Source organism: Camellia sinensis, chromosome 6 (genome assembly GCF_055761805.1).
Source record: "Camellia sinensis isolate YWXY chromosome 6, ASM5576180v1, whole genome shotgun sequence".
NCBI classification, from domain to species: Eukaryota; Viridiplantae; Streptophyta; class Magnoliopsida; order Ericales; family Theaceae; genus Camellia; species Camellia sinensis.
The window spans coordinates 150122718-150149853 of NC_138966.1; the positions used below are offsets into that span (position 1 = coordinate 150122718).

The following is a 27136-nucleotide window of genomic DNA, read 5'->3' on the forward strand; positions in this document are numbered from 1 at the left end:
ATAGATTTTGACCAAATCAATAAATGCAGGCATATGGATTTAAAAAAGTTAATAAATGCTGATTAGGAGATTTTGACCAAATCAATAAATACTGAGTTTTTTTTTAAATCAAAAATTTAGAAAATTAAGATTGAGAGATTGGAGCTCCTACAAGGCTTAGGGTTTAGAAACTCCATTTTTCTTAATATATTTACAATTATTTATATATGTGAATTGCGATTTTAAAATATATTTTTTTCTTTTTTTTTAAATGTCTTCTTTTTTTTCTTTTTTATATTATATTAAATTTAAATATTTTGATAATAATCATATGTGTTGGACTTTTCAAGGAATTAAATATTTTTTTTTTTTATTATATTATATTAAAGTTTAATATTTTTATAATCATCATATATGTTGTACTTTTCAAGAAATTTTTTTATGCTTGTTTTTAATACATTAAAGTATTATTATGAGGGATAATAATTATATGTGTTGAGACTTTTCAAGGAATTCATATGTGTTGGAATTCAAATTTTTTTTTTATACTTGTTCTTAATACATTAAAATGTTATTATGAGGATAAGACTTGAGGGTTTGGAGAAGTTAATAAATGCTAAATTTTTTTTTTAATCAAAAAATCAAGAAATTTAGATTGGGAGATTAGAACTCCCACAAGGCTTAGAGTTAAAAATCATCTTTTACTCTATATATATATATATATATATAGTATAGATATAGATGGATATAGATATATATATTTTTTTGGATACATCGGAAAGGAAAGGACATATATATATATATATATATATTTATAGATATGTGAAGGCGCGGAAATGGTTCATTAGAGTGTTAATGACAAATTCCGACTTTTTGAAATTTGTTGAAAACCCTTGGATTGCTGAAGAATCGCATTCATACGAACTACAACAACAGTGAAACCAAGCAAGCAAGTCTCTCTAGCGGAACTGTGTTTAGGCATACATATAGTAGCATATCTCGGGACGATGGAGTTGGACCCAGACGATGTCTTCCGAGATGAAGACGACGACCCTGATAATGATTTCTACCAGGTCTCTCTCTCTCGATTTTTTTTTTTTCCCTCTCTATTCGATTGGATTGGATTTGTTTTGTTTTTTCTTCTTAATTTTTGAATATTATGATATAAATGATACGGTAAATTTTTTTTTTTTTTTTGAATTGAATTGAATTGATAGGAAAGAGAAGCGAGCAAAGACCTAGTGGTATACCTGGTGGATGCTTCCCCCAAAATGTTCCAGCTTACTTCTCTCCAGGTCTCTCTCTCTCTCTCTACTTATACTTTTCCTCTCTCTTTTTGTAGGAGAATTCTATTATACACATGCATAGCATATAATATATTACGCCTTTTTTCTGATTTAGTTATTATCAATTTTCTGACATTATTTTGAGATATTTGTTTATAATTTTGTTGTGTTTGGTTTATGATTTTTTTTTTTTAAAAAAAAAATTATTACTTTGCTTGTCATAAGGTGCATATGATACACTCCATTTGAAAGGTGTGTACATAGTCTTTCCCCATTTTATATATAATAGTGGATGGCATACGCGATAGGTGTATAATTCAGATAAGTAAGAATAAAAATAAATAATAAAAAAATTAATATCATAATATGTAAGTTGCTTAAATGGTAAGTGTGTTCTTAATGAAACCAATGGTCTTGGTTCAAACTTTGCTTGCGTTGTAATATAATAATTTTTTATTTTAGCATATAAAAATCTACTACATGGCATGAGGAAAAGATTTGGAGGCTGTGTTCACGTATATAATAGTATAGAAGATATATATATATATATGTATATATATATGTTTTTTTTTTTGTCTCTCCATGTACATATATACAAGGTGTGCATACCTGATCATGAGTGTGCTATTAAAAATGCAGAAGTTGCAAAATTGGAAATGAGTAGTTACATTGGGACAATTTTGGAATGAGAAAAGCTGTTACAAAGCTTTAGAAGGTGTTCTGGCTATAGATAGTATAGACATATACAAGAAGTTTTACACAGGATGCGTGTCAGATCTTTTTAAAAAAACATAATTTATTGGATTTTAAATTAAAATTATATGACATATGAAATTAACAAAACAATTGCATGAATCAAAATAGTAAATCGACAAAAAATAAATCAATCAATTTTTATTTATTTATTTTTTTAAAAAATGTTTTAAGGATCACCAAGTCATTGCAAATAGAAATTGTTATACATATATAAACACGAATGCATACAATAATAGTAAACTGGCGCAAGTTAAGCTATGACTATTGTGTTAAAGAGAGAATATTTGAGCCAACATTCCTACACTATTAGACAGATCAAATCAGTACATATGAGAGAGTACAAAATGGAATTGTTGTCTTGTTTGCAGCTTCATACAGGTAATCTTCCCTTGCTGCAAGAATAGCCAAATTTAAACTTTGTTGATCTCTAAAAATATTGACTTCTTCAATTTGTCAATACATGCAGGAAAATCAAGAGGAGGAAACTCACTTTCACGTTGCTGTCAGTTGTATTGCCCAGGCACTGAAAACTCAAATCATTAATAGGTCTTATGATGAAGTTGCAATATGCTTCTTCAACACAGTAAGATATTGACTGTGTTAAACTACGTATACCTCGGCCTAGATCATTTAAAATTATCAAACTGTGATGTTGCGCCTTGTATGGCTCTTTTATTCACATATGCTGTAGTGTTTGTTTGCATTTCTTCTTCGTGGACATCGGATGGTTTTTATTCTAATTATTGAATTGCATAGTGTTGGGCTTCACGTAGAACCTTTTAGGTTTTGTCCATTATGCTCAAGTCTGGAAAGAGTTGGTCTTCAATTTCAATCAAGAGGAAAGACATTTATCAGCCCGCTTTGTTGATGTTATTTTTGGGTGTCCATTGTGTATTCTAAATAATTTTATTTCCCTATCTATTTTACTCAAAATTTAATATGACCAAAACATTCAAGATGGTAACAAGGGAAAACATAGAATTAAAATAATCAAACCGTCGATTTACAAAATATATATCAAAATTCATTTTTGTGATTTTGGAAAATTTTCATATTTTAAAAAGGTTTGGGTATTACAACCTTAGGAAGAATTTAAAAAAAGAAAAAGAAAAAGAAAAAGAAAAATGGCATTTGGAGCAACTAATTGCAAAAAGGTAAAAAATAAATAAAATGCAAAGAGGCGGAATCCACCATTGCAATCACCAAAATGCTCTCACTCTCTCTCATCCCTCATCTCTTCTCTCTTTTTGTCTTCCTCTTCCCTCCACCCTCTCATATGTTGGTGTAGAAATTTAATGTATAAAGAGAAATAGAGAATTGCATTATTGATTGATTTATATTGATATCTATTACAATGATTCATGATTCCTATATATAGAAGAGGGTGAGTGTGTAGTAGGTAAGGAGTAGGTGAAGTGGAGGTGGTAGTGGTGTAGTGGGTTAGGTTTAGTGGAGTAGGTTTAAGTGGGTGAAGTAGGTGGAGAGTAGGTGGATTTTAACAGCCCCCCGCAAACTCAAGGGGGATAGGAACTAACCAACTTGAGTTTGGAGAGAGTAACAAAACAAGAAAATACATAAAAATAAAAAGAGGATAGGAGACACTGTATGGTCGTGTCAGACCGATGGTGAAGACACTGTATGGTGGTGTTATAACGTTGTAGAGGACACTGTATGGTGGTGTCATAACGTTGTAAAGGACACTGTATGGGGGTGTCATAACGTTGTAGAGGACACTGTATGGTGGTGTCATAACGGTGTAGAGGACACTGGATGGCGGTGTCAGACCGATATAGAAGACAGTTTATGGGGTCATGTCGGACCGTTGTAGCAGACAATGTTGTGACAGTTGTTGTGATAGTTTACAGAGTCTTGCTGGACCCTTGTAGAAACTAACCGGAATCAATGTCGGGACAGTTTACAGAGTCTTGTCGGACCCATGAAGGAGCTAACCGGAATCAATGTCGGGACAGTTTACAGAGTCTTGTCGGACCCCTGAAGGAGCTAACCGGAATCAATGTCGGGACAGTTTACAGAGTCTTGTCGGACCCATAAAAAGTCGCACCCTCAAAAGGTGTGCCCAATCTTTCAAAAGGCGTGCCCAATCCATAAAAAGGCGTGCCATCAAAAATTGCGCCCTCAAAAGGTGCGCCCACTTCATCAAAAGTCGTGCCCGACAGAAAGCGTCGAGCCATCAAAAGGTGAGCCGGAGACGCGGCGAGGCACGTGAGCGACAGAGCGGCGTGTCGGCCGCGTCGTCAGTGTCAATATAAACCAATGCGAAGTCTGAGGCTTGGAAGCCTAACCAGACTGAAACCTCTGAACTTGTCATTCTGAAACAATCTGTAAATACTCTGTATCCAACCCTTCTCTGAAACACTCAGCAACCCAAAAAAACATGGCCTCTTCTTCCCGTTCAGCTACCCAGAACATGGTCTCTTCGTCCCGTGGTCTGCTCACTCTCTTTCCCGACCTCAACGAGTCAACAAGAGAGATAACTGGTGCGGTGGCCAGTGAACCTCAACCAAGCGCCTCTGGTCTTGCTCCGTTGAACTTTCCGATGCGGTCGGTGGAGCAAAAAATGGCGGTGCAAACTGATATTGAGGCCAATCAGTATACTTTGAAGTCATGTGTGGAGACCATGACGGCGGTCACAAACCTGTCGCACCGGCTGCAGAGTAGGACAAATGAGGTGCAGCAGTTAAACGCCCAACTGACTCTGCTCCAACGCATGTATAAGGATGCGCGAGCAGAGATAAGTGTGCTAAAGGCGGAAAATAAGGAGCTGAAGCGGAAGGTCACCGTGATGTTCCGATTTGGAGGGCCGCCATATGCTGTAGTGGAGGAGCAGAGAGTAGTGATCGTGCCCTGTGGAGTGGGAAACACGGAGGCAACACCGTCAAGGACCGCCCAGGACGGAGGCAAGAAGAAAAGACCGGCGGAATAGGCGAAAAAGTGAGGTCGGTGGGTGGCCGTCTGCAGAAAAGAAAACAAATCTTGTGGTGTTGTGGTTTGTGTTGTTGTGGTTTTTTTTTTTTTTTTTTTTTTTTTTTTGTTAAAATTGTGATCAGGGTTGATCCCTGAGATGAATAAAAGATGGTTTGGTGTGCAAAGCTATATGGTATGAATGGAATTTGAAAAAGATTAAAAAATAATGTGAAAGAAAAATAAAGAAAGAAATAATAAAAATATATTTGAAATCAAAATGAAAGATGGGGGAAATAAGGAAAGTGGTTTGGAGAAAATAAATAAAAATAATGGATTTTAAAATCAAACGGAGGAGAGAGAGGGGACAAGCCCATGTGAGAGAAAGAAGGGAAAAATGATAGCCGATGCACCCAAAAATAATCTAGCTGCTATCCACAGGCGCTTAGGGGAAGGAAATGGTAGCAAGAGACGGCCAACACCATATATGGCTATAGCAAAGAAATGGAGTATCAAGCTCAATGGGCTAGGATTTAGACCAGAGAGTAAAGCCACTGGTCCTGTTGAACACACACCTCCAAGGCTCAAATAATCAAAACATGCTTCACGCATTTCCTTCCTTGCTTGATCAGGAGATGCACAAAACACCTTATACAGGGCTCCAGTCATTCCTCCACCAGTTAAAGGATGACGCATGTTGAAAGCATCACCTATTAATAGTGCTCCAGGAGTAGGGTAAGGAGCAGCTGACATACTTCTATTGGGCATTGTTCTAATACTTCCCTTATCAATTGCAGCTATAAATGAATCATGCAGCTCAGGTGGAACCTGGGGAGCCACCAGAGGGAAGCAAAGCCGAAGGCTGCTGCAAAGCCGAAGGCTGTAAAAGCGAAAAAGGAAAAGAAGGCTCCGGCTAAGACAAAAGCTGCTGCGCCAAAAGCTAAAGCCGCTGTGAAGCCCAAGCCAGCGGCAAAGGCCAAGCCAGCTGCGAAGCCAAAAGCTGCTGTGAAACCGAAGGCTGCCGTGAAGCTGAAAGCTGCAGTGAAGCTCAAGGCTGTGGCGAAGCCCAAACCAAAGCCGAAGGCGAAGGATCCTAACAAGAGGCAAATGAGCATGGAGGAGAAGCATAGATTGAGTGTTGGGTTGCAGAGTTTGCCCCAGGAAAAGATGCCACAGTTAGTGCAGATTATGAAGAAGAGGAATTCACATTGGCCTCAAGAGAGAGGATTTAGGCAGTGATGGGAAGGTATGTGTAGAAAATAAGCGGAATAGGTTGAGGTCCGGCGGGCGGCCAAGGCGAGGTTGCCGCCCGCCGGTGAAACGAAAAATACTAAGTGCTTAACCTTGCTCTGATACCATGTAGAAATTTAATGTATAAAGAGAAATAGAGAATTGTATTATTGATTGATTTATATTGATATCTATTACAATGATTCATGATTCCTATATATAGAAGAGGGTGAGTGTGTAGTAGGTAAGGAGTAGGTGAAGTGGAGGTGGTAGTGGTGTAGTGGGTTAGGTTTAGTGGAGTAGGTGAGGTGGTAGTGGTGTAGTGGGTTAGGTTTAGTGGAGTAGGTTTAAGTGGGTGAAGTAGGTGGAGAGTAGGTGGATTTTAACAGTTGGCTGCCCTCCCCCACCCTCACTCAACCCCCTATGCCTACTCCCAACCCCCTTTCCCTACCGTCACCCCCACTCTCCCTAACCTCTCCTTTGCCCAACATCAACCCTTCCCCTGTCACTGCCACGACACCCTAACCCTCCCCAACCTCCTCTTCTTAGCCCCAACTCCCTCCCCTCGCCACCATTGTGACACCCCTAGCGCCCCTCCTAAAACCCTAGATCTTCAATCCTTCTCTCTTTCGTCGCAATGATCTCCCTCATGGTGGGTGGTTGAGGTGGGGGAGGGGGCTGGGGTGGTGAAGATGTGGGGGGTGGCGTTGGAGGTAGTGGGGTTTGGTAGGGTAGGGGAGGGTTGGCTGGCATCTCGGAGGACGGGGGAGGAAAAAGGAAGAGAGAGGAGGGAGGAGAGAAAGGCTGAGGAGAAAAAATGTTCAAAAAAAAAAAAATTGCAATTTTTTTATAACTTTAATGTAATTAAAATTGATTCCCCATCTTTTTGTAATTTTTTCTTTAGTTTTCATTTTTCTGTAATTCTCCCTACAATTTGACCGCTTGACTGTCTAAGTATTATTATTACACATTATGATATGCTATAGTAAGTCTCTAGTGTTTTATCTTACTTGTCCCACCTATGCTGTGATTAGTTATGATTTATATATTTATATGTGAATGCGTCTATTGTGGGATTCCCAATTGCGATGCCTATTCCTGGTTATTCATTTATGTATGGTTGCTACTTGTAAATAACATGGTAATATTTGCTATATATGCTCAGGATAATTTCCTAGAGTTGGATTTTTAGGCATTGAGAGTAAAGACATCGCAACATACTCTACGTTTCCATCTTACATAATCTCTTTCCCTATTTCCATCATGATCTGCAGAGAGAGAAGAAGAATTTGCAGGATTTAAATGGTGTTTATGTATTTAATGTTGCTGAACGAGAGGATCTAGACAGGCCGACTGCAAGACTCATAAAAGAATTTGATTGCATAGAAGGTAAGCCCTCGGTGTGCTATCTGTTGGCTTACGACCATTTTATAATCTGTGAGGGTGGGTGGTGAGTCTCTGATTTTAAGAGTTGATGTTTTCAGAATCTTTGAGACTTCAGACTTCATTACAAAAAAGGAATTATGTTTTCTTTAATTTAGAGTTTCAAAATTTTCTGCTAAATGGTTTCACCATTGGGTTAATTGAATCAGAAGTGAGTTTCTAATTAAAGTAGTTCTTGTTAATCTTTTATGTGCTGAACTCAGGTTTTTCTTTCGTTGTTTGTGTTTGCTGATTCAGTTTTTTTTTTTATGTTTTCGTTTAAGGATGAGTTACTTTATGATCATATCTGATTCTTAATTTTATGGGCAAAGTTTATTTCAGAGTTTTTAACGTGCAGAAAAAAGTCACATTATAGCAATTTTTATTATTTCATACAACTTTCCTCTGCACCTGGTGTTTTTTCTGAGCCAAAGCATATAAAAAAATAATGAATTAAAATGTAACGGACTTTCTGGTTTGAAGTCTTTAACATGACAAATGAAAATGATATTCCCACAATGGAAATGCTCCCCTCCATCATGGTCTTCTCTCTTTGCTTTTTACAATGTACATGGAATAGGTTTATTTAAAACCTTTGAAGATTGCATTTGTATTTTTTATTTTGATTACAACAGTCAGTTTCAACGCGAATCCCACTCTAAAACTTATGCATTTTAATTGTGATTGTCTAATATTTTTCCATTGTATAAGGATTACAATTTACAACACTCAGCTTGCTATCTTCACACATATAGCAAGCTTATTGTCTTCCAGTAAGTCTAGTCTTTTCTCTCCTTTTTTATTCATTTCTTTTTTTTCATTGCCTGATAATCGCTAGTGGAGCTCTTGAGAGAACTAGTATTATATGATTTTCAATTGCCCAAAACATAAAAAATGGCAGTGATGAAGCAAAAGTGCTGGCAGAGACCATCTTCTACTTTGTATCAAGTTCAAGTCGGATGTTTCACACATTGTGCTGCCATTTTTATTTTATAGCATCATGTTTCAAAGTTGGTTGGTATAAGGTGTGTGGGTGCATCATACCACACCTTACTAATTAGCCAAAGAAAAATTGAGCCTCAAAATGTCTTGGGTTGAGGTACAATAGTGAGACAATGTGGCAGTCTCAGTCTTGGTCCTCACCTAGAGCTCTCTATGGCCTTTCATAACTCAAGAAATATACTCTACCCACTCACCCCAGCTCCATAGCAACATAGTTGGACCCTTGGCTCACCTATGTTTACTTAGCTACTCAGGATGAGCCTTGGCTCACCCATGCACTCACCTCTTTAGCTGCCTAATTTGGGAATAGGACCTAGGCACTCCCACTTGGAATCATTGGAGGATTGTGGATTGAAGGCTAAGACCTCAGGATCGTCAAGGTCATGTAGCTGTCTCCCTACAATAATAACTCCCCCTTGACCTAGCTTAGAGAAAGGGACGTTGATCTTACACTTACATCTGTTGCACATATGATATGCCTTTCAAGATATCATACCTACACCTGCAACTCCTATGATGCAACCTTTCCAAGGACCTAAATCATAGGACACAACTAGTAGGGCTGATATCACCTTCTGTTGAGTCGAGGAGAACTTGCTACCTGCCTTGAGGTTGCTTGGGCTCCAATACTCCTGGAGTCTATATAACGGCATCATAAGTATAGCTATAATCATACAACAAGAGCAACAAGAATCATACAACATACATTAAGTGTTCAAGGTCTCTCACTGCTACTCATTTTCTCTCTAAGTTTGGCTTGGTCGTCTCCTCACCTTCGGTGATCTCAGGCCATTGAAGTGCCCACCATCTTCCCAGAAGTCAACGACCAATCGCCTTTAACCTCTCTCACACACGAAAATCAACTCAATAAGTACGATTCGATTTGATTTGGTGGAAAATCGATACGAGCAGGTTATGTGAATCGCAAATAGCTGTGAATCGTAGGTGAATCGGTGAACCAAATCGGTGAATCGTAAATCAATTCGATTTGCTAAAATTGATGTTTGGCTTTCTTTTTTTGGCCTTTTATTGTTGGAAAAGGATTCACAAAACCTTTTAAGGTCTTTAGGATTACTATATGCCATCTTTTGACTTTCTTCACCCCTATTTACTTAGACCTTAGCAGAAAAGAATGAACTTTCTCTCTCTATAATATTCTAGGCTTACATATTTAATTTTATTTAAGTACTTGCATTTACAAAATGAATTTTTTAAAGGCATCATAAAGGATTTTTGAAAAATTTTGAAGATTTTGGTTTTTTAACCTTGTAAAAAGTTAAAAACATTGTTATTGAGTTATTGTTACTTAAAAATTGAAAGTTTGTCTTTGTTTGCTTTCTTTATTAAGAATGATTGATAAGAAATAGTATCAAAAAGAGAAAAGGTGAAGTGGTAAATATGGGAACCTGTGTTAATTTCTTACCCAGACCACATGATCATCATTTGAAACAATATTTTCATTGATTTAAGTCTAAATATTTCATATTTATTAGATATTTAATATCTAAGTGTGTAGATATATTTTTCTATGTAATGTAAAAAAGGTGACCAAATTTTTACGATTCATGATTCAATTCGATTTGCGATATACCATTTTGATTCACAATTCGAATCCCGATTTGACAACTATGTTAGAGCGTGATTCGCCACCCTAGCTAGGATGGTGAGTTAGTACACTTGGAGCATATTTAACAGTATTTGGAAAGAGATTTATATATGATTGCATTTCTGATAATTCTGGTCATCTAAGTAGTCTTCTTTATGTGCAAAATTATTCTCAGGATGGATATCGTTCAGATTCTTGGTTTCACTTATGAACTTAGTAACCTTTGAGTTATTCCTAAATTTTGACTTATTGCCTTTTTGATGTAAAGTTGTTGAAATGGAAGTCAGGCCTGATTCTTGAAATATATGCAGAATCATTTACTAAGGAAATAGGGAGTCAGTATGGTATACTGTCCGGGTCTCGTGACAATTCTCTTTACAATGCTCTGTGGGTTGCACAAGCACTGCTGCGTAAAGGGTAATCTCCATCGTTCTTTTCTCTACTATAAGTGTGCCTTCTACTTAGAAGTTAAGACCCATCTATCTAGCCTTTATTAATGATGGCAATGAAACTATTTCAGATCTGCGAAAACAGCTGACAAGCGAATTCTGATGTTCGCAAATGAAGATGATCCTTTTGGGAGTATGAAGGGAATTACGAAGATAGATATGACAAGGACAACATTGCAACGAGCTAAAGTAATGATCAGATATGTGTGCAAGCTCAATTATATTCTTCAAAGGAATTTGTGTGTTCGGGACTAATAGTAACTCATTGGGTTTTTTCCAGGATGCACAAGATCTTGGCATCTCAATTGAACTTCTTCCCTTAAGCAAGCCTGATGAGGAGTTCAATGTATCCCTTTTCTACAGTGTATGGCTCTGCTTCATGTTTTGAGTTCATCATGAGTCCGTTATATTGGTGGTTATATTTGTTAATGTCAGTAACTTCCAACTTCTTTGAATCAGGATTTGCTTGGATTGGAGGGTGATGATCTTACTCAGTTTTTGCCCTCAGTGGGAGAGAGGTGTGCATTTTATCAATACAACATTTCCGTTCATGATTTTGTGGCTAGTCTATGTTTAAAATAGGAACAAGTTGCTTATCAAATTTTTATTTTTTTCCCCGGACACAGTTTTCTAGAAAAATTTGGAAAGCCATTTAATTAAGTTAATTATTCCTCTTTTCCTGCATTACAGCGTTGATCGGTTGTAAGAAACTGGTGTTCAATGCTACACCACCATGGGCGCAGGTCCCTGTAGTTTTTCCTTCATAGAACAAGCTTTCTTGTTCTCTCTGGCATAGAATGCCAATCAAAATAGCCAATCAAGGCTATTGGATTCTGTTTTCTATAAATATTAGTGACTTCAAGATGTACTTTCTATATGCGCCCAATATGTGGCGAGCCCCACGGACACTATGCCAGCACCACCCCACCTCTATGTGGCTGATCCTTGAGGCACCATGATGTCCTAATCAGACTAACTGGTGTTATATGTCCAGCCTAATCAGGGGCATGTACATCACTAAGTATGGCTGCTAGGTTCATTAGTACGCTTGCCGCTTTAGCAAGCTAAAGCACCAAAGTGAATGAGTCAAAGAATGAAGAGAATGCATCGGAGCCAAGCTCACCCGCTCAACTATAGTCCACTTGGCTGCACCATGGTTCCATAGCGCCACAACTTGCCTCGACGAGCCTTCGCTTGACCATGGTCCTTCATACCTCATTCCCATAAGGTATGTTGAGGACTAGGAGGTTTGTGGAGGTTCTAGGGAAACCTTACTGAAAATAAGGTGGTTCGAATGCACAAGGAGTCAATAGCAACATAGCCTAGTACTTGGCTCGCTTATGTCTCCTCTATGCATTCACTCCTTTAGTTGGGATCACTTACTGTTTACTGTCATCATGGCCATCACTTGACATCCTTGGTTGGGAGTGGGGCCTAGGCATCTACTGCTCGAGATCATCAGAGGATTGTGGATTGGACAACTAGGATCACGGGTTTGTCAAGGTTGCTTGGCTGTCTCCCAAGGGAAGACAATTCCTCCTTTACTAATCTTAGAGAGAGATGATGTTGACCTAACACTCACTCATATGCCATACCATGATACACTCTCCGAGGTATCATACCTATCTGATACCTATAGCTCCCATGATATAGCCTTCCTGAGGTTTGAATCATTGGACGCAATGATAGGCATGATACCTCTACTCTGTCAAGTCAAGGGGAAATGGCCACCTGTCCTTGGCCTATAAGAGAGGTACCCATGCACACAGTCAATAACAAGAAGATAACACACCTCAATTACACAATTTCCATAGCCCAGGTGTGTAATGTCTCTCACTGCCACCCTCTCTATTTCTTAGGTTTCCTTTGTCTTCTCCTCCATTGCCTCTGGCGATCCTTAGCCATTGAAGTCCCCGCCATCTTCCCAGAAGTCCACAACTGACCATCTCACATACCTACCTAATACCTGCAAATTTCAATGTATTTGATTCCATTATTGGTTATTAATATATATGATTTCATTATTTGTGGACAAATTGGATGCATTATTTTTGTACGTATTGTTTGTGTTTATGCTCTGGACTATTCAACATTGGTGTTAGAACATTTATTTAGCGATTCACTTTTTCCTGGTTTTCATATTGTTTAGTATACACAATCAATCAATTAAATCTTTACTTCAGATTTGAAGATATGAAAGATCAGTTAAGAAAACGTATGTTCAAGAAGCGCAAAGTTCGAAGAATTACATTTTCAATTTCCAATGGTGTAACCATAGAACTGAATACATATGCTTTGATTCGCCCAACTGTTCCAGGTGTGCATGTCCCTATTAGTATCTTATTATTATTTTCATTATTATTAATTAGTGTTGTTTTTGGAATCCATCACATCATGATCAGGTAGCCACTTTGTCAATATTGTTCATAACTAATTGCTTATGCTTTATTGTTCTCAGGGGCAATTACCTGGCTTGATTCTGTCACCAATGTTCCTTTAATGGTACTATATTTTCACATCTTGTTACTTCCCTAGACATTCACATAAATATTGTTAAACTAATCTCCATTGTAGCTCTATCTACAGTCTTATGCTCCTTTCAATATTGACAGTAATGTCTTATTTGCTCCTTTCAATATCGGTAGGGGTAGGGTGGTTGTACAAACTAGTTTGACTTAGGTTCTGCATTATTTTGTTGTGCAGACTGAAAGATCATTCCTCTGTGCGGATACGGGTGCATTATTGCAGGAACCTGCAAAGCGTTTTCACGCTTACAAGAAGTAAGTTCAATGCATGCTACTTCAGCCGGCCATTTTATTGGACATTTGCGGGCCCTTGGCTATGATTCAATTTTTAAAGGTTCTCAGACAAATGATTTTTTGTTTTGGAATTTCATTGAATTATTTATCCCTACAATGGTATATCATATGATTATTTAAATTCAAACAATTTCCTATATTTGAACATCAAATCTTATGTCAATGTATAATTGGACAAGCTTTCTGCTCTAATTTTTTTGGTAAAGCTATACCAGTCATTTGTTCTCTACTTAATTTGTGCAAATTAGTGTTCCATTCTTGAGGAAAACTTAGCCTGTGTTTTGTCGATTTGAAGTTCCAGAACACATTCAGAACCACTTTCACTTGGCATGTTACTATCACTATCTGTTGTCAGCTACGGTGATTGAAATTCATCCTATTTATGATCTCAAGTGGAGAGAAATGGATTATTGTATCCATGTTCTAAACTTTAGGAGGATCATACTATTACTTTCACTTGGCATGTTCCTATTACTATCTGTTGGGAGGATCATACTATTACTATTTGTCCCAGCTCAACCAAGGGACCTCTGCCAGACCATGATCCCCCTACACTTCATTTCCTTCTCTACATGGCTATGTCCTATGGTGAAGACATCTCTCACCTCTTCCCTCTTTGGTGACTCCCTTGCCACCTCAGTGAACACCATCTTTCCAGGGGCCACCTCAGCCACTTGTACCCATGAAAGGACTCATCAAATTGGAAAAAAAAGCTATATATAGTCTTTTTCTTTTTGACTTTTTGGGTCTAGATGTCATTTTTATGCAAAAATTTTTCCCTTCAAAGGGAATGGATATCTAACCCCTTTTTGTTCAATGTTGAAGATAATAATGTTAATGAATGGAGAAAAGAAATCTACTGTCATGATCCACCAGTTAGTGTATGTATAATACAGAGGACATTTCTAACACTGTTAGGAACGAGCACTCATGCTGGTCATGTACTTTAGCTTATCGCAATTCTTCTTTTTATATCAGTATGTCAAACTTGTCATGTTTCAACTTGTATATTTAGCTCATTTAATATCATAAATTAAATATTAAATATTCGGCTAACTTTGTCTGCTCACTTTTCAGTGAAAATATTAAGTTTTCAGTTGAGGAGCTTTCAGAAATCAAGAGAGTTTCAACTGGACAACTTTGTCTTCTAGGTTTCAAGCCATTGACATGCTTAAAAGACTATCACAATCTGAGGCCATCAACGTTTGTTTTTCCTAGTGATGAGGTTGTTCAACTATTCTTCACTTTACTGCTTTTGTTTCGATTTGCTTCTAAAGATCCCTGTTCTTGTTTTAGTTCATTGGAAGGATATTTTTTATATGAAAATTTCTCTCTTCTTCTCTCTCTCTAATGCAGGAAGTGATTGGAAGTACTTGCATTTTCATTGCTCTCCACAGATCCATGTTACGGCTCAAGCGGTTAGTACTTGACCAAGTTTTGCACTTGAGCAATAGTCAGACTTAATAACCTAATGCACCTTGGAATTTATCTTTCCTTAGTTATTTGTTTGTGTGTTCTACTATGCTTCATCTTTATATGCTTCAACCATGGAACTACTTTATCATCTCAGTGTGCATAATTACATATTTTATTGACTGGGATTTCTGTTTCCTTGCATTCAGCAGTTTGTTACTTTCTCCTTTGTCATTTCTATTTTGTTGATCAGAATTTCTGTCCCCTTGCCCTTAACAGTTTGTTGCTTTGTCTATTAGTTGTTCGTTCCCATGATACATCATGAAGAGTTAGTAACTGTAGTTTATAGTATCAAACACTATATCAGAATTTTTATGTTCTATGCTCGCAATGATTTTAGTTTCCAAGTTTCCTTTTTTCATAGGTTATTGTTGTTAATGTGCAATTGAGCCGTGACTAATGTGAAAACATTTTGGGGGAGGGGGAGGGAATTAATGAATTTCCACTGACAATGCTATTATGCCAAGGGTCAACATTGGAATTTAAGTTTTGGGTTAAGTAAATTTAAAATAGAACATATGAAGCATAAGTTTAGTAAATCAGATCGACAGTACGATCAGCGTTTTCGTTACAGGTTTTAACTGTTGTTGTTTAGAGGTTTTCTTTTTGGTTCTTTTGGGAGAAGCATTGTAGGAGGAATCCAGAAGGATCATATATTAAACAAGTTTTTTATTACTCAGATACAATACACCATTGAGCTCCTTATATAGACAGGAGGGAGCATCTTAAGGACAAACATGTACTAAAACTGGTACTGGGAGGGTTGAGCATCGAGTGAAATTTGATGGACATGAGATTATCTCTTTTGATATATTGGATCAATTGTCTAAGAAAGGGGAGTTTGAGGATGTTGTTCTCCATGAACTTAAAATAGGATGGATGAAGTGAGAGAGTGTTTTATGAGTGTTGTGTGATCGTAGAATTCCACATAAGATAAGAGGGAAGTTTTATAGGACAATTATAAAGCCAACTATTTTATATTTTATGAAAACTCAGCCTACTGACCTTGAGATTGTAGGTTCAAACTTAAGAGCAGCAACTTTGTGCAAATTATGCTAAGGTTTAGGTCTGTAGCTAATCTACCCCTCCCACCTAGACCCCCATCCATTGGCGACTAAACTGCGTGTACATTTTTTAAATATTAGCAGTGAACCAAAATACTCAAAAATCGAGGGTAATGGAAAATGAGAATGTTGAGATAGATGAGTGCTGTTACAAGGAAAGAATAACTAATATAACCCATGGGAAGTTAAAAGTTGCCACCAATTGAATATAAAATAAGACTGAAGTCACATCCTTGGCCATGTCGTAGGCAATGATGTCTTTTCTCACCATGGAGCTGACCACTAGTGATTGAGATTAATGCTTGTCGAGTTGAGTTCAATTGAAATTTGGATGCCAAAACTAAGCGAGTATTTTCAATTCTTCATGGAATTTAATGGAAGATAGGCTCTGGAATTATTGAAGCCCTTATTCCCAATCGATAGTTCACCCATCATTTTCTGTTCCATGTCTTTCTGTGTTAACATTTGTTTTAGTCCTTTCATGACTACTTGTAGTCACTTTTTTATATGTAAATTTATTTTGGGTCTTAAGGTCAATTATTTAGTTGAAATATTTATATGCATATACATACATATATTGGCCAATATATGCATGCGTTTGTACGTACTTAGTTCTATGATATGAGTGAAAATTGTAATGAATACATGTCACTGATAATGTTTATGGGACTTTTACTTCTATTTTCTCCAGTTTTGCAGTTGCATTTTATGGGAGTTCTACTCGTCCTCAATTGGTTGCCCTTGTTGCACAAGTAAGATGCCATTTTCCAATGTATACTGGGGAATTATTTTCATTGTTGTACACATGTTTGAATGCCTTTTTGTCTTGTTCTTAATATGGAGTTGTGTGAGATTTATGTATCAGCTCACATTTTACTTGTGTGATCCTTTGTTTTAGTTGGTTTCCAAAATTTGCCACCTCAATAATGCTGGCTGTTGATGTCTTAGGCAATGATGTCTTAGTGCTTTGGCATCTTAGTGCTTTTTCTAATTGGATTTCATTAGTTTAGTTAGCCTATCTAATGGCTTTTAAATAATGGTTTATCAGACTCTGATTGTGATTCCCTGGTTTCTTCCTTCTCTGTTTTCTTCATCTACTTGTGCTACATCACTTTGTCATCATTTCGCTTCTCTTTTGGTTCAGATTTTCATCTTTACGTTTGTTAATTGAAATAATCTCACTACAGTCTTCTTAAAATGCAGGATGAGATAATCACTGCTAGTGGTCAAGTTGAGCCACCTGGAATGCACATGATATATCTCCCATATTCTGATGACATTAGGCAAATTGAAGAGGCAAGATAAATTTTTATTTTGGGCTGAATAGATTTTATATGACAGTTGGCACTAAAGAATTTGATGGCATCTTGCAGCTCCATTCAGATGTAAACAGTATGATTCCTCGAGCAACTGATGATCAAATTAATAAGGCTACTGCTTTAATGAAACGTATAGACCTAAAAGATTTTTCAGTATGCCAATTTGCTAATCCTGGTAAATCTCTATATTCTACATGGGCAATTCTATATCTTAAGAATGTATCTCTAGTATGGAATTCTCTTTCATTACAGTTCGATTTATGTCAACTATTATAGTTATTACTTTTTGTATTCAAATTTCTTTAATTTAGGAAGCATTGCACCAAGAATATCTGTTTTCATGGTCTGCAATTATATTTGTGAGCAAACATTGCACGATATTTTAGGGTTTTGGAGGCATTTTGCATGTTATAGGAGTACTTTACAACATAATGTGTTTGTAACACCTAGTTCTATTTTTGGTGAAAAACATCATAGAACCTCACCATGAACCTTCAATTTCCAATAAATTATGCATTGAATGTTTAGATTTGAACTTAAACTATGGAAAATCTTTGGGTAGCGTTTGGCAGAGTGTTAAAATCCACCTACTTGTAACAAATTATGTATTATTGATTGATTGATATCTTACAAGATTGTTTTTTTTATTGTGTTATGTATTACAACTCCTATATATAAAAGAGAAGGTGGTAGTAGGTGTAGTGTAGTGGAGGTGGTAGGTGAAGTGGGTGCTAGTGGAGATAGTGGAGGTGGTAGGTGAAGTGGGTGCTAGTGGAGATGGTAGGTGGAGGAGTAAATTGGTAAATTCTAACAGCCCCCCGCAAACTCAAGGAGGATAGAAACTAACCAACTTGAGTTTGGAGAGAGGAACAAAAACAAGAAAATACATAAAAAAAGGATAGGAGACACTGTATGGTCGTGTCAGACCGTTGGTGAAGACACTGTATGGTGGTGTCATAACGTTGTAGAGGACACTGTATGGTGGTGTCATAACGTTGTAGAGGACACTGTATGGGGGTGTCATAACGGTGTAGAGGACACTGGATGGCGGTGTCAGACCGATGTAGAAGACAGTTTATGGGGTCATGTCGGACCGTTGTAGAAGACAGTTTATGGGGTCATGTCGGACCGTTGTAGCAGACAATGTTGTGACAGTTTACGGAGTCTTGCTGGACCCTTGTAAAAACTAACCGGAATCAATGTCGGGACAGTTTATGGAGTCTTGTCGGACCCTTGTAGAAACTAACCGGAATCTATGTCGGGACAGTGTACAGAGTCTTGTCGGACCCATAAAAGAGCTAACCGGAATCAATGTCGGGACAGTTTACAGAGTCTTGTCGGACCCATAAAGGAGCTAACCGGAATCAATGTCGGGACAGTTTACAGAGTCTTGTCGGACCCTTAAGGGAGCTAACCGGAATCAATGTCGGGACAGTTTACAGAGTCTTGTCGGACCCTTGTAGAAACTAACCGGAATCAATGTCGGGACAGTTTACAGAGTCTTGTCGGACCCTTGTAGAAACTAACCGGAATCAATGTCGGGACAGTTTACAGAGTCTTGTCGGACCCTTGAAAAAGCTAACCGGTATCAAATGTCGGGACAGTTTATAGAGTCTTGGCGGACCCCTTAAAAAGTCGCACCCTCAAAAGGTGTGCCCAATCTTTCAAAAGGCGTGCCATCAAAAGGCGTGCCCAATTCATCAAAAGGTGTGTCGGACATGATGGCGAGGCACGTGGGCGCCTTGGCTTGCGTGCCCGGTTGTCGGCTGGTGGCAAGAGGCGCGCGATGCGCGTGGCTGCCTCGGCTATAAGACAGAGGCTGAGGCTGAGGCAAAAAACCTGCGAGAGAAATTCTGAGAGAGATTGTGGAGAGAGATTCTGTAACACTCTGTTTTCTGAGAGAGAGTTCTGAAAAACTCTGCGTTGGGTTGAGAGAGAGAGTCTGTAACACTCTGTTGCCCAGAAAATGGCTTCGTCTTCGTCTTCCCGTGGACTGCTCACCCTCTTTCCCGACCTCAACGAGTCAACAAGAGAGAGAATTGGTGCGGTGGCACTGGAACCTCAACCAAGCGCCCCGGAGTTTGCTCCGTTGAACTTTCCGATGCGGTCTGTGGAGCAAAGAATGGCAGTGCAGTCGGATGTGGAGGCCAATCAGTATACTTTGAAGGCATGTGTGGAAAGCATGACGGCGGTCACAAACTTGTCGAACCGGCTGCAGAGTAGAACAAATGAGGTGCAGCAATTAAACTCCCAGCTGGCTCTGCTCCAACGCATGTATAAGGATGCGCGAGCAGAGATAAGCGTGCTAAGGGCAGAAAACAAGGAGCTGAAGCGGAAGGCCACCGTCATGTTTCGATTTGGAGGGCCGCCATATGCTGCAGTGGAGGAGTATGGGGGAGTGAACGTGCTCGGCGGCGTGGAAAATACGGAGGCAGCACCGTCAAGGGCCACTCAGGACGGAGGCAAGAAGAAAAGGCCGGCGGAATAGGTGAAGAAGTGATGGCGGTGGGTGGCCGTCTGCAGAAAAGAAAACAAAGCTTTCGGTGTTGTCTTTTGGTGTTTTTTTTTTTTTTTTTTTTTTTTTTTTTTTTATGTAAAATTGTGATCGGGGTGGATCCCTGAGAGAAATAAAATATGGGCTGTTGTGCAAATGTGTAAAATGTTTTTTTTTTTTTTTTTTTTTTTTTTTTTTGAAAGATATATATAATAATAATAATAATAATAAGAATAATAATAATAATAATACAAAGAATGGGTCAAAGTGGGAGGATGGAAAGAAATATTATTTTAGAGGATGGTGGAAATATATTGGTGGAAAGATATTATAATAAAAATATATATATATATATTAAAAGAAAAGAAAAGTGGAAAAGAACGTGGGTGTGTGTGAACCTGGTCCCTCGGCTGCTGCAGTGTGGTGATATGTTGTTATTTTATTTTATGAGGGTGGCCTTGAGTGGAGATAAACAGAGGTGCTTCAGATGAAAGCAAAAACATCCCAAAAAGAAAAGCAAAAGCAAACCAAACACGCCATCACCCAACTCTCTCTCTCTCTCGCTCAAAATATTTGATCTGAGCCCTCTGTTTTTTTTTTTTATTTCAGAAGTGTCTCTTCTTGTTCAGAACTCAACTAGAGACACAAACCCACACCACAAACATCAATGTTTGTTTTTGAGGTTTCTAAAAAAGCTTGAATCTTTGTGGGTTGTGTCTGAAAAAAAAAAAAAAAAAAGGTCCTCTCTCTCTCTCTCAAAAGCAGACCAAACTCTCTAAACTTATGGAAGAAGATGGAGAAGACTTGACGCCATTTTGGCTTCAAAGCTCCACCAATCGCCGGTGCCGCCGATGACTTGGGAGGCGGTTTGGAGGCAGCGGAGGAAGGGGGAGACGAAGACACGGTGGAGCGGCAACCGTGGCGGCCCCAGATGCGGCCGGACCACCAAGACCTGGAGTTGGAATCTTCACCCAGTCCAGGGCGTGATCGCGAGTGCCGAAGAGAGGATAGAGAGAAAGCAGAGAAGTGAAAATTTGAGAAAGATCGGTTTCGAACTCTTCGTCACTGCCATTGAAGAAGAAATTAGGGAAATTTGGGTTTGTCCGGCGGGCGGCCAAGGCGAGATTGCCGCCCGCCGGGGAAGCGAAAAATATTAGGTTCTAAACCTGCTCTGATACCATGTAACAAATTATGTATTATTGATTGATTGATATCTTACAAGATTGTTTTTTTTATTGTGTTATGTATTACAACTCCTATATATAGAAGAGAAGGTGGTAGTAGGTGTAGTGTAGTGGAGGTGGTAGGTGAAGTGGGTGCTAGTGGAGATAGTGGAGGTGGTAGGTGAAGTGGGTGCTAGTGGAGATGGTAGGTGGAGGAGTAAATTGGTAAATTCTAACACTCTCCACCTACTTCACCCACTTAAACCTACTCCACTAAACCTAACCCACTACACCACTACCACCTCACCTACTCCACTAAACCTAACCCACTACACCACTACCACCTCCACTTCACCTACTCCTTACCTACTACACACTCACCCTCTTCTATATATAGGAATCATGAATCATTGTAATAGACATCAATATAAATCAATCAATAATACAATTCTCTATTTCTCTTTATACATTAAATTTCTACATGGTATCAGAGCAAGGTTAAGCACTTAGTATTTTTCGTTTCACCGGCGGGCGGCAACCTCGCCTTGGCCGCCCGCCGGACCTCAACCTATTCCGCTTATTTTCTACACATACCTTCCCATCACTGCCTAAATCCTCTCTCTTGAGGCCAATGTGAATTCCTCTTCTTCATAATCTGCACTAACTGTGGCATCTTTTCCTGGGGCAAACTCTGCAACCCAACACTCAATCTATGCTTCTCCTCCATGCTCATTTGCCTCTTGTTAGGATCCTTCGCCTTCAGCTTTGGTTTGGGCTTCGCCACAGCCTTGAGCTTCACTGCAGCTTTCAGCTTCACGGCAGCCTTCGGTTTCACAGCAGCTTTTGGCTTCGCAGCTGGCTTGGCCTTTGCCGCTGGCTTGGGCTTCACAGCGACTTTAGCTTTTGGCGCAGCAGCTTTTGTCTTAGCCGGAGCCTTCTTTTCCTTTTTCGCTTTTACAGCCTTCAGCTTTGCAGCAGCCTTCGGCTTTGCTTCCCTCTGGTGGCTCCCCAGGTTCCACCTGAGCTGCATGATTCATTTATAGCTGCAATTGATAAGGGAAGTATTAGAACAATGCCCAATAGAAGTATGCCAGCTGCTCCTTACCCTACTCCTGGAGCACTATTAATAGGTGATGCTTTCAACATGCGTCATCCTTTAACTGGTGGAGGAATGACTGGAGCCCTGTATAAGGTGTTTTGTGCATCTCCTGATCAAGCAAGGAAGGAAATGCGTGAAGCATGTTTTGATTATTTAAGCCTTGGAGGTGTGTGTTCAACAGGACCAGTGGCTTTACTCTCTGGTCTAAATCCTAGCCCATCGAGCTTGATACTCCATTTCTTTGCTATAGCCATATATGGTGTTGGCCGTCTCTTGCTACCATTTCCTTCCCCTAAGCGCCTGTGGATAGCAGCTAGATTATTTTTGGATGCATCGGCTATCATTTTTCCCCTCTTTCTCTCACATGGGCTTGTCCCCTCTCTCTCCTCCGTTTGATTTCAAAATCCATTATTTTTATTTATTTTCTCCAAACCACTTTCCTTATTTCCCCCATCTTTCATTTTGATTTCAAATATATTTTTATTATTTCTTTCTTTATTTTTCTTTCACATTATTTTTTAATCTTTTTCAAATTCCATTCATACCATATAGCTTTGCACACTAAACCATCTTTTATTCATCTCAGGGATCAACCCCGATCACAATTTTAACAAAAAAAAAAAAAAAAAAAAAAACAACCACAACAACACAAACCACAACAACACAAACCACAACACCACAAGATTTGTTTTCTTTTCTGCAGACGGCCACCCACCGACCTCACTTTTTCGCCTATTCCGCCGGTCTTTTCTTCTTGCCTCCGTCCTGGGCGGCCCTTGACGGTGTTGCCTCCGTGTTTCCCACTCCACTGGGCACGATCACTCCACCCTGCTCCTCCACTACAGCATATGGCGGACCTCCAAATCGGAACATAACGGTGGCCTTCCGCTTCAGCTCCTTATTTTCCGCCTTTAGCACACTTATCTCTGTTCGCGCATCCTTATACATGCGTTGGAGCAGAGCCAGTTGGGCGTTTAACTGATGCACCTCATTTGTCCTGCTCTGCAGCCGGTGCGACAAGTTTGTGACCGCAGTCATGGTTTCAACACAGGACTTCAATGTATACTGATTAGCTTCAATATCCGTTTGCACTGCCATTTTTTGCTCCACTGACCGCATCGGAAAGTTCAACGGAGCAAAACCAGAGGTGTTTGGTTGAGGTTCACAGGCCACCGCACCAGTTATCTCTCTTGTTGACTCGTTGAGGTCGGGAAAGAGAGTGAGCAGACCACGGGAAGAAGAGGCTATGTTCTGGGTAGCTGAACGGGAAGAAGAAGCCATGTTTTTGGGTTGCTGAGTGTTTCAGAGAAGGGTTGGTTACAGAATGTTACAGAGAACGAAGAGGTTTTCAGAGAAGGGTTGGTTACAGAATGTTACAGAGAACGAAGAGGTTTCAACTGGTTTGTTATGCTTCCAAGCCTCAGACTTCGCTTTGGTTTATAAAGACAGAGACGACGAGGCCGACACGCGCTCTGTCAATCACGTGCATCGCCGCGTGTCAGGCGCCCCTTTTGATGGCTCGACGCTTTCTGTCGGGCACGTCTTTTGATGAAGTGGGCGCGCCTTTTGATGGCACGCCTTTTTATGGATTGGGCACGCCTTTTGATGGCACGCCTTTTGAAAGATTGGGCACACCTTTTGAGGGTGCGACTTTTTAAGGGTCCGACAAGACTCTGTAAACTGTCCCGACATTGATTCCGGTTAGCTCCTTCATGGGTCCGACAAGACTCTGTAAACTGTCCCGACATTGATTCCGGTTAGTTTCTACAAGGGTCCAGCAAGACTCCGTAAACTGTCACCACAACTGTCACAACATTGTCTGCTACAACGGTCCGACATGACCCCATAAACTGTCTTCTACATCGGTCTGACACCGCCATCCAGTGTCCTCTACACCGTTATGACACCACCATACAGTGTCCTCTACATGGTTATGACACCCCCATACAGTGTCCTCTACAACGTTATGACACCACCATCCAGTGTCTTCGCCAATGGTCTGACACGACCATACAGTGTCTCTTATCCTCTTTTATTTTTATGTATTTTCTTGTTTTGTTACTCTCTCCAAACTCAAGTTGGTTAGTTCCTATCCCCCTTGAGTTTGCGGGGGGCTGTTAAAATCCACCTACTCTTCACCTACTTCACCCACTTAAACCTACTCCACTAAACCTAACCCACTACACCACTACCACCTCACCTACTCCACTAAACCTAACCCACTACACCACTACCACCTCCACTTCACCTACTCCTTACCTACTACACACTCACCCTCTTCTATATATAGGAATCATGAATCATTGTAATAGACATCAATATAAATCAATCAATAATACAATTCTCTATTTCTCTTTATACATTAAATTTCTACACAGAGTTTTCTAAATATGATTTGAGAATCGAGTTGTATTTTGAGTTTGTGAGTTTTAGAATTATGATTTGAGTGTGGAAAATTTATTTGGTGAATGAGTTTTGAAAAGAGTTTTGAATTGAGTATGAAATTTTTGATGTGACATGATGTTTGATACAAAAATTTACAACTCATAACCAAAACACACCACTCAAAATTCTATTCAAAGCTCTTAAAAAAATTTTAAAAATTCCAATTTTTTTTTTTTTATTTAAAACATAAAAATAACAAGTTCCAATTGTTAAAATTAAAAAATTAAAAAAAAAAATAGCATTGTTCCGGTCAACCGACCGGACGTCCGGAGGGACGACCAGTTAATCCAAATTTTCCCGCCTTGGAAAGAGTTTTCAAAAGTGAGTATGGAATTAATTTTTGAAAACTCTAAACAAACAAAACACTCAAAACAATGGGTTCTGATATTTTATTGTTTCCTTTTTGGTCAACTTATGTATGCTAGTATGATTATTTCATGTTTGAAGTTATGCATATAATTTGAAATTACATTTATGGGATTTGAAATAATGAAATATTGGAATTGTTAGTTTTCTTTACTTTTCTGTTAAAATAAAGAAAAATAAAACAACATACCTTTGAAATTGAATTTGATGAAATGAAAAAACCGAATCGCCACCAGACCGGGCTGGTTTTCATAGAGACATGGAATAAAAATTTTCTTACTGGGCTAGCCAATGGCCCACCATAAGCTGCAAACATGGAATAAAAATTTTCTTTTTAAGTGGGCAACCTGAGGCTTTTTTATACTTGGTGGAACACCTCTATGTAGCCATTGCACCCTTTTTTATCAAAATTTATCTATCATTGAGTTTTAGAGGGATTGTTCATGACCACGGCACCTGATTCCTGATATTGGTTCCTATCCCAATACTGCTATTTAGAGCGATGATAATAGGAAGATGTTCCCGTCATTATGTTGACCAGAAAACTTATTGCAGCGTTGCAGAGACACTATGCAGTGCTACAGGCTCTAGCTTTGGATGAAGACGAGATGCCAGAAATCAAAGATGAAACTGCTCCTGATGAGGAAGGTTTGGCTAGGTAATATAGTGTTGACGCATTGGTAGTGTTTATTCGGTATCTACTCCTATCACTCTCATTTTTTATATTTCATTTTTATCTCGACAAAACAATTACTTGGCAGGCCGGGAGTCGTTAATGCATTGGAAGAATTTAAAAATACCATCTTTGGAGAAAACTATGATGACGGGAACGAGTTTGAGACCAATGGGAAAGTAAGTGAAGCTTCCAGAAAAAGGAAAGCAATTGCTGAAAATGCAGCTAAGGAGTGTGCCAGCTATGACTGGTCTGACCTTGCAGACAATGGAAAGGTGACAGAAATTGCCTTAATTTTGATTGGGAAGTAAAAAATAACCAGCATTTTATTTAGTTTTAGCATGGAACATAACCTGTAACTCATTTATTTTTTGTATATTTTAACTTGGGGAAAATCTATTAAATATAGTTAAAGTAAATACAGGAGTGGACTGTCCACCAATTCAATGATTTTGAATTTAAGTCGAGTAATTGCCTGAATTTTCAAAAATTTCAAATTCATAATCCTTAGTTCTGTGTTTCGCAGTTAAAGGATTTAACGGTGGTGGAGTTGAAGTACTATCTGTCAGCACACAACCTTCCTCTCGCTGGGAAAAAGGAAGCTTTGATCAATCGGATTTTAGTTCACATGGGCAAGTAAGATGAGACCATAGTGTCATGGAAAGGGTGTGTAACTAGGGTTCTCTCTCTCTCTCTCTCTCTCTCTCTCTGAGTAATATATACAAGGAGTCTATATAAACTTTTGATGCTCTATAGCTGTTAAGTGACTTGTAGTTCGGTTTTGTGTGCAATCACCACTGGGTCTTCACATCTATGAAATGCAAAACCCCTTGGGTTAATTGTATGCCTTCAAACTTGTAATTGCTATGATGCAGGGAATCTATGATTACCATGAAATTTGAAAAAAGCAGAAACATATATTGCATTTGGCAACATTCGATAAGGTTTTTTTTCTCAAACCCCCATTTATAAAATCAAACCTCTAAAAGTCAAAAAGTTATTAAAAAAATTAATAAATTATACAAAAAAAAGTCAAAGATTATCTTTTCTTTTTATTTTTTACATATATTTTCGTAAAAAAATCAAAAATTTATTCCAAACATATTTAGTTTTTTGTTTTTGGCTTTATATTTTAGTTAAAAAAACAAAAAATCAATAAAATATATTGTTCTCAAATGAGACCGTCTCTCATTTGTATGTAGGTGAAGTACAAATACATTTTTTAAAATTTGCTTAAAATATAATTTATTCTTTATGGTTTTGCAAATTATATCCTTGAAATTTTTAATTTTATAATAAATGACTCATTTTATTAATAAATTATCAAATCAATTAATAATTTTAATGATATAAGAAATTTATTTTAATTAATAATTTAGGAAATTTGTGACCCATGTGATTTCTATAAACTTGTAGTACAATAATTTTAGTAAAGTCGATTCCCTTTGCATTCGAAGACAAGCCAGTTCAATAATTTTAATAAAGACGATTCCCTCTACATCCAAAGATAAACCAACTCATTAAAGATTCTCCACCAATACAAGAAAAGACAATCTAAAGATTCTCCAC

The 27136-nt window shown here is 38.5% G+C and overlaps 1 protein-coding gene across 1 annotated transcript; it reads left to right on the forward strand.

The window, feature by feature from the left end:
* The first annotated feature begins 726 nt into the window (after window positions 1-726).
* KU70 (ATP-dependent DNA helicase 2 subunit Ku70-like protein) lies at window positions 727-26526 on the forward strand. The gene is made up of 19 exons (XM_028262047.2): window positions 727-1052; window positions 1197-1274; window positions 2488-2604; window positions 7448-7562; window positions 10515-10620; window positions 10724-10841; window positions 10933-11016; window positions 11112-11170; window positions 12836-12969; window positions 13111-13154; window positions 13356-13432; window positions 14549-14696; window positions 14828-14889; window positions 16700-16760; window positions 17212-17304; window positions 17382-17502; window positions 25450-25552; window positions 25656-25842; window positions 26094-26526. Exons 1-19 carry the CDS (start codon window positions 987-989, stop codon window positions 26205-26207), a joined length of 1887 nt encoding a protein of 628 aa, XP_028117848.2. The 5' UTR covers window positions 727-986; the 3' UTR covers window positions 26208-26526.
* The last annotated feature ends 610 nt before the right edge of the window (window positions 26527-27136 follow it).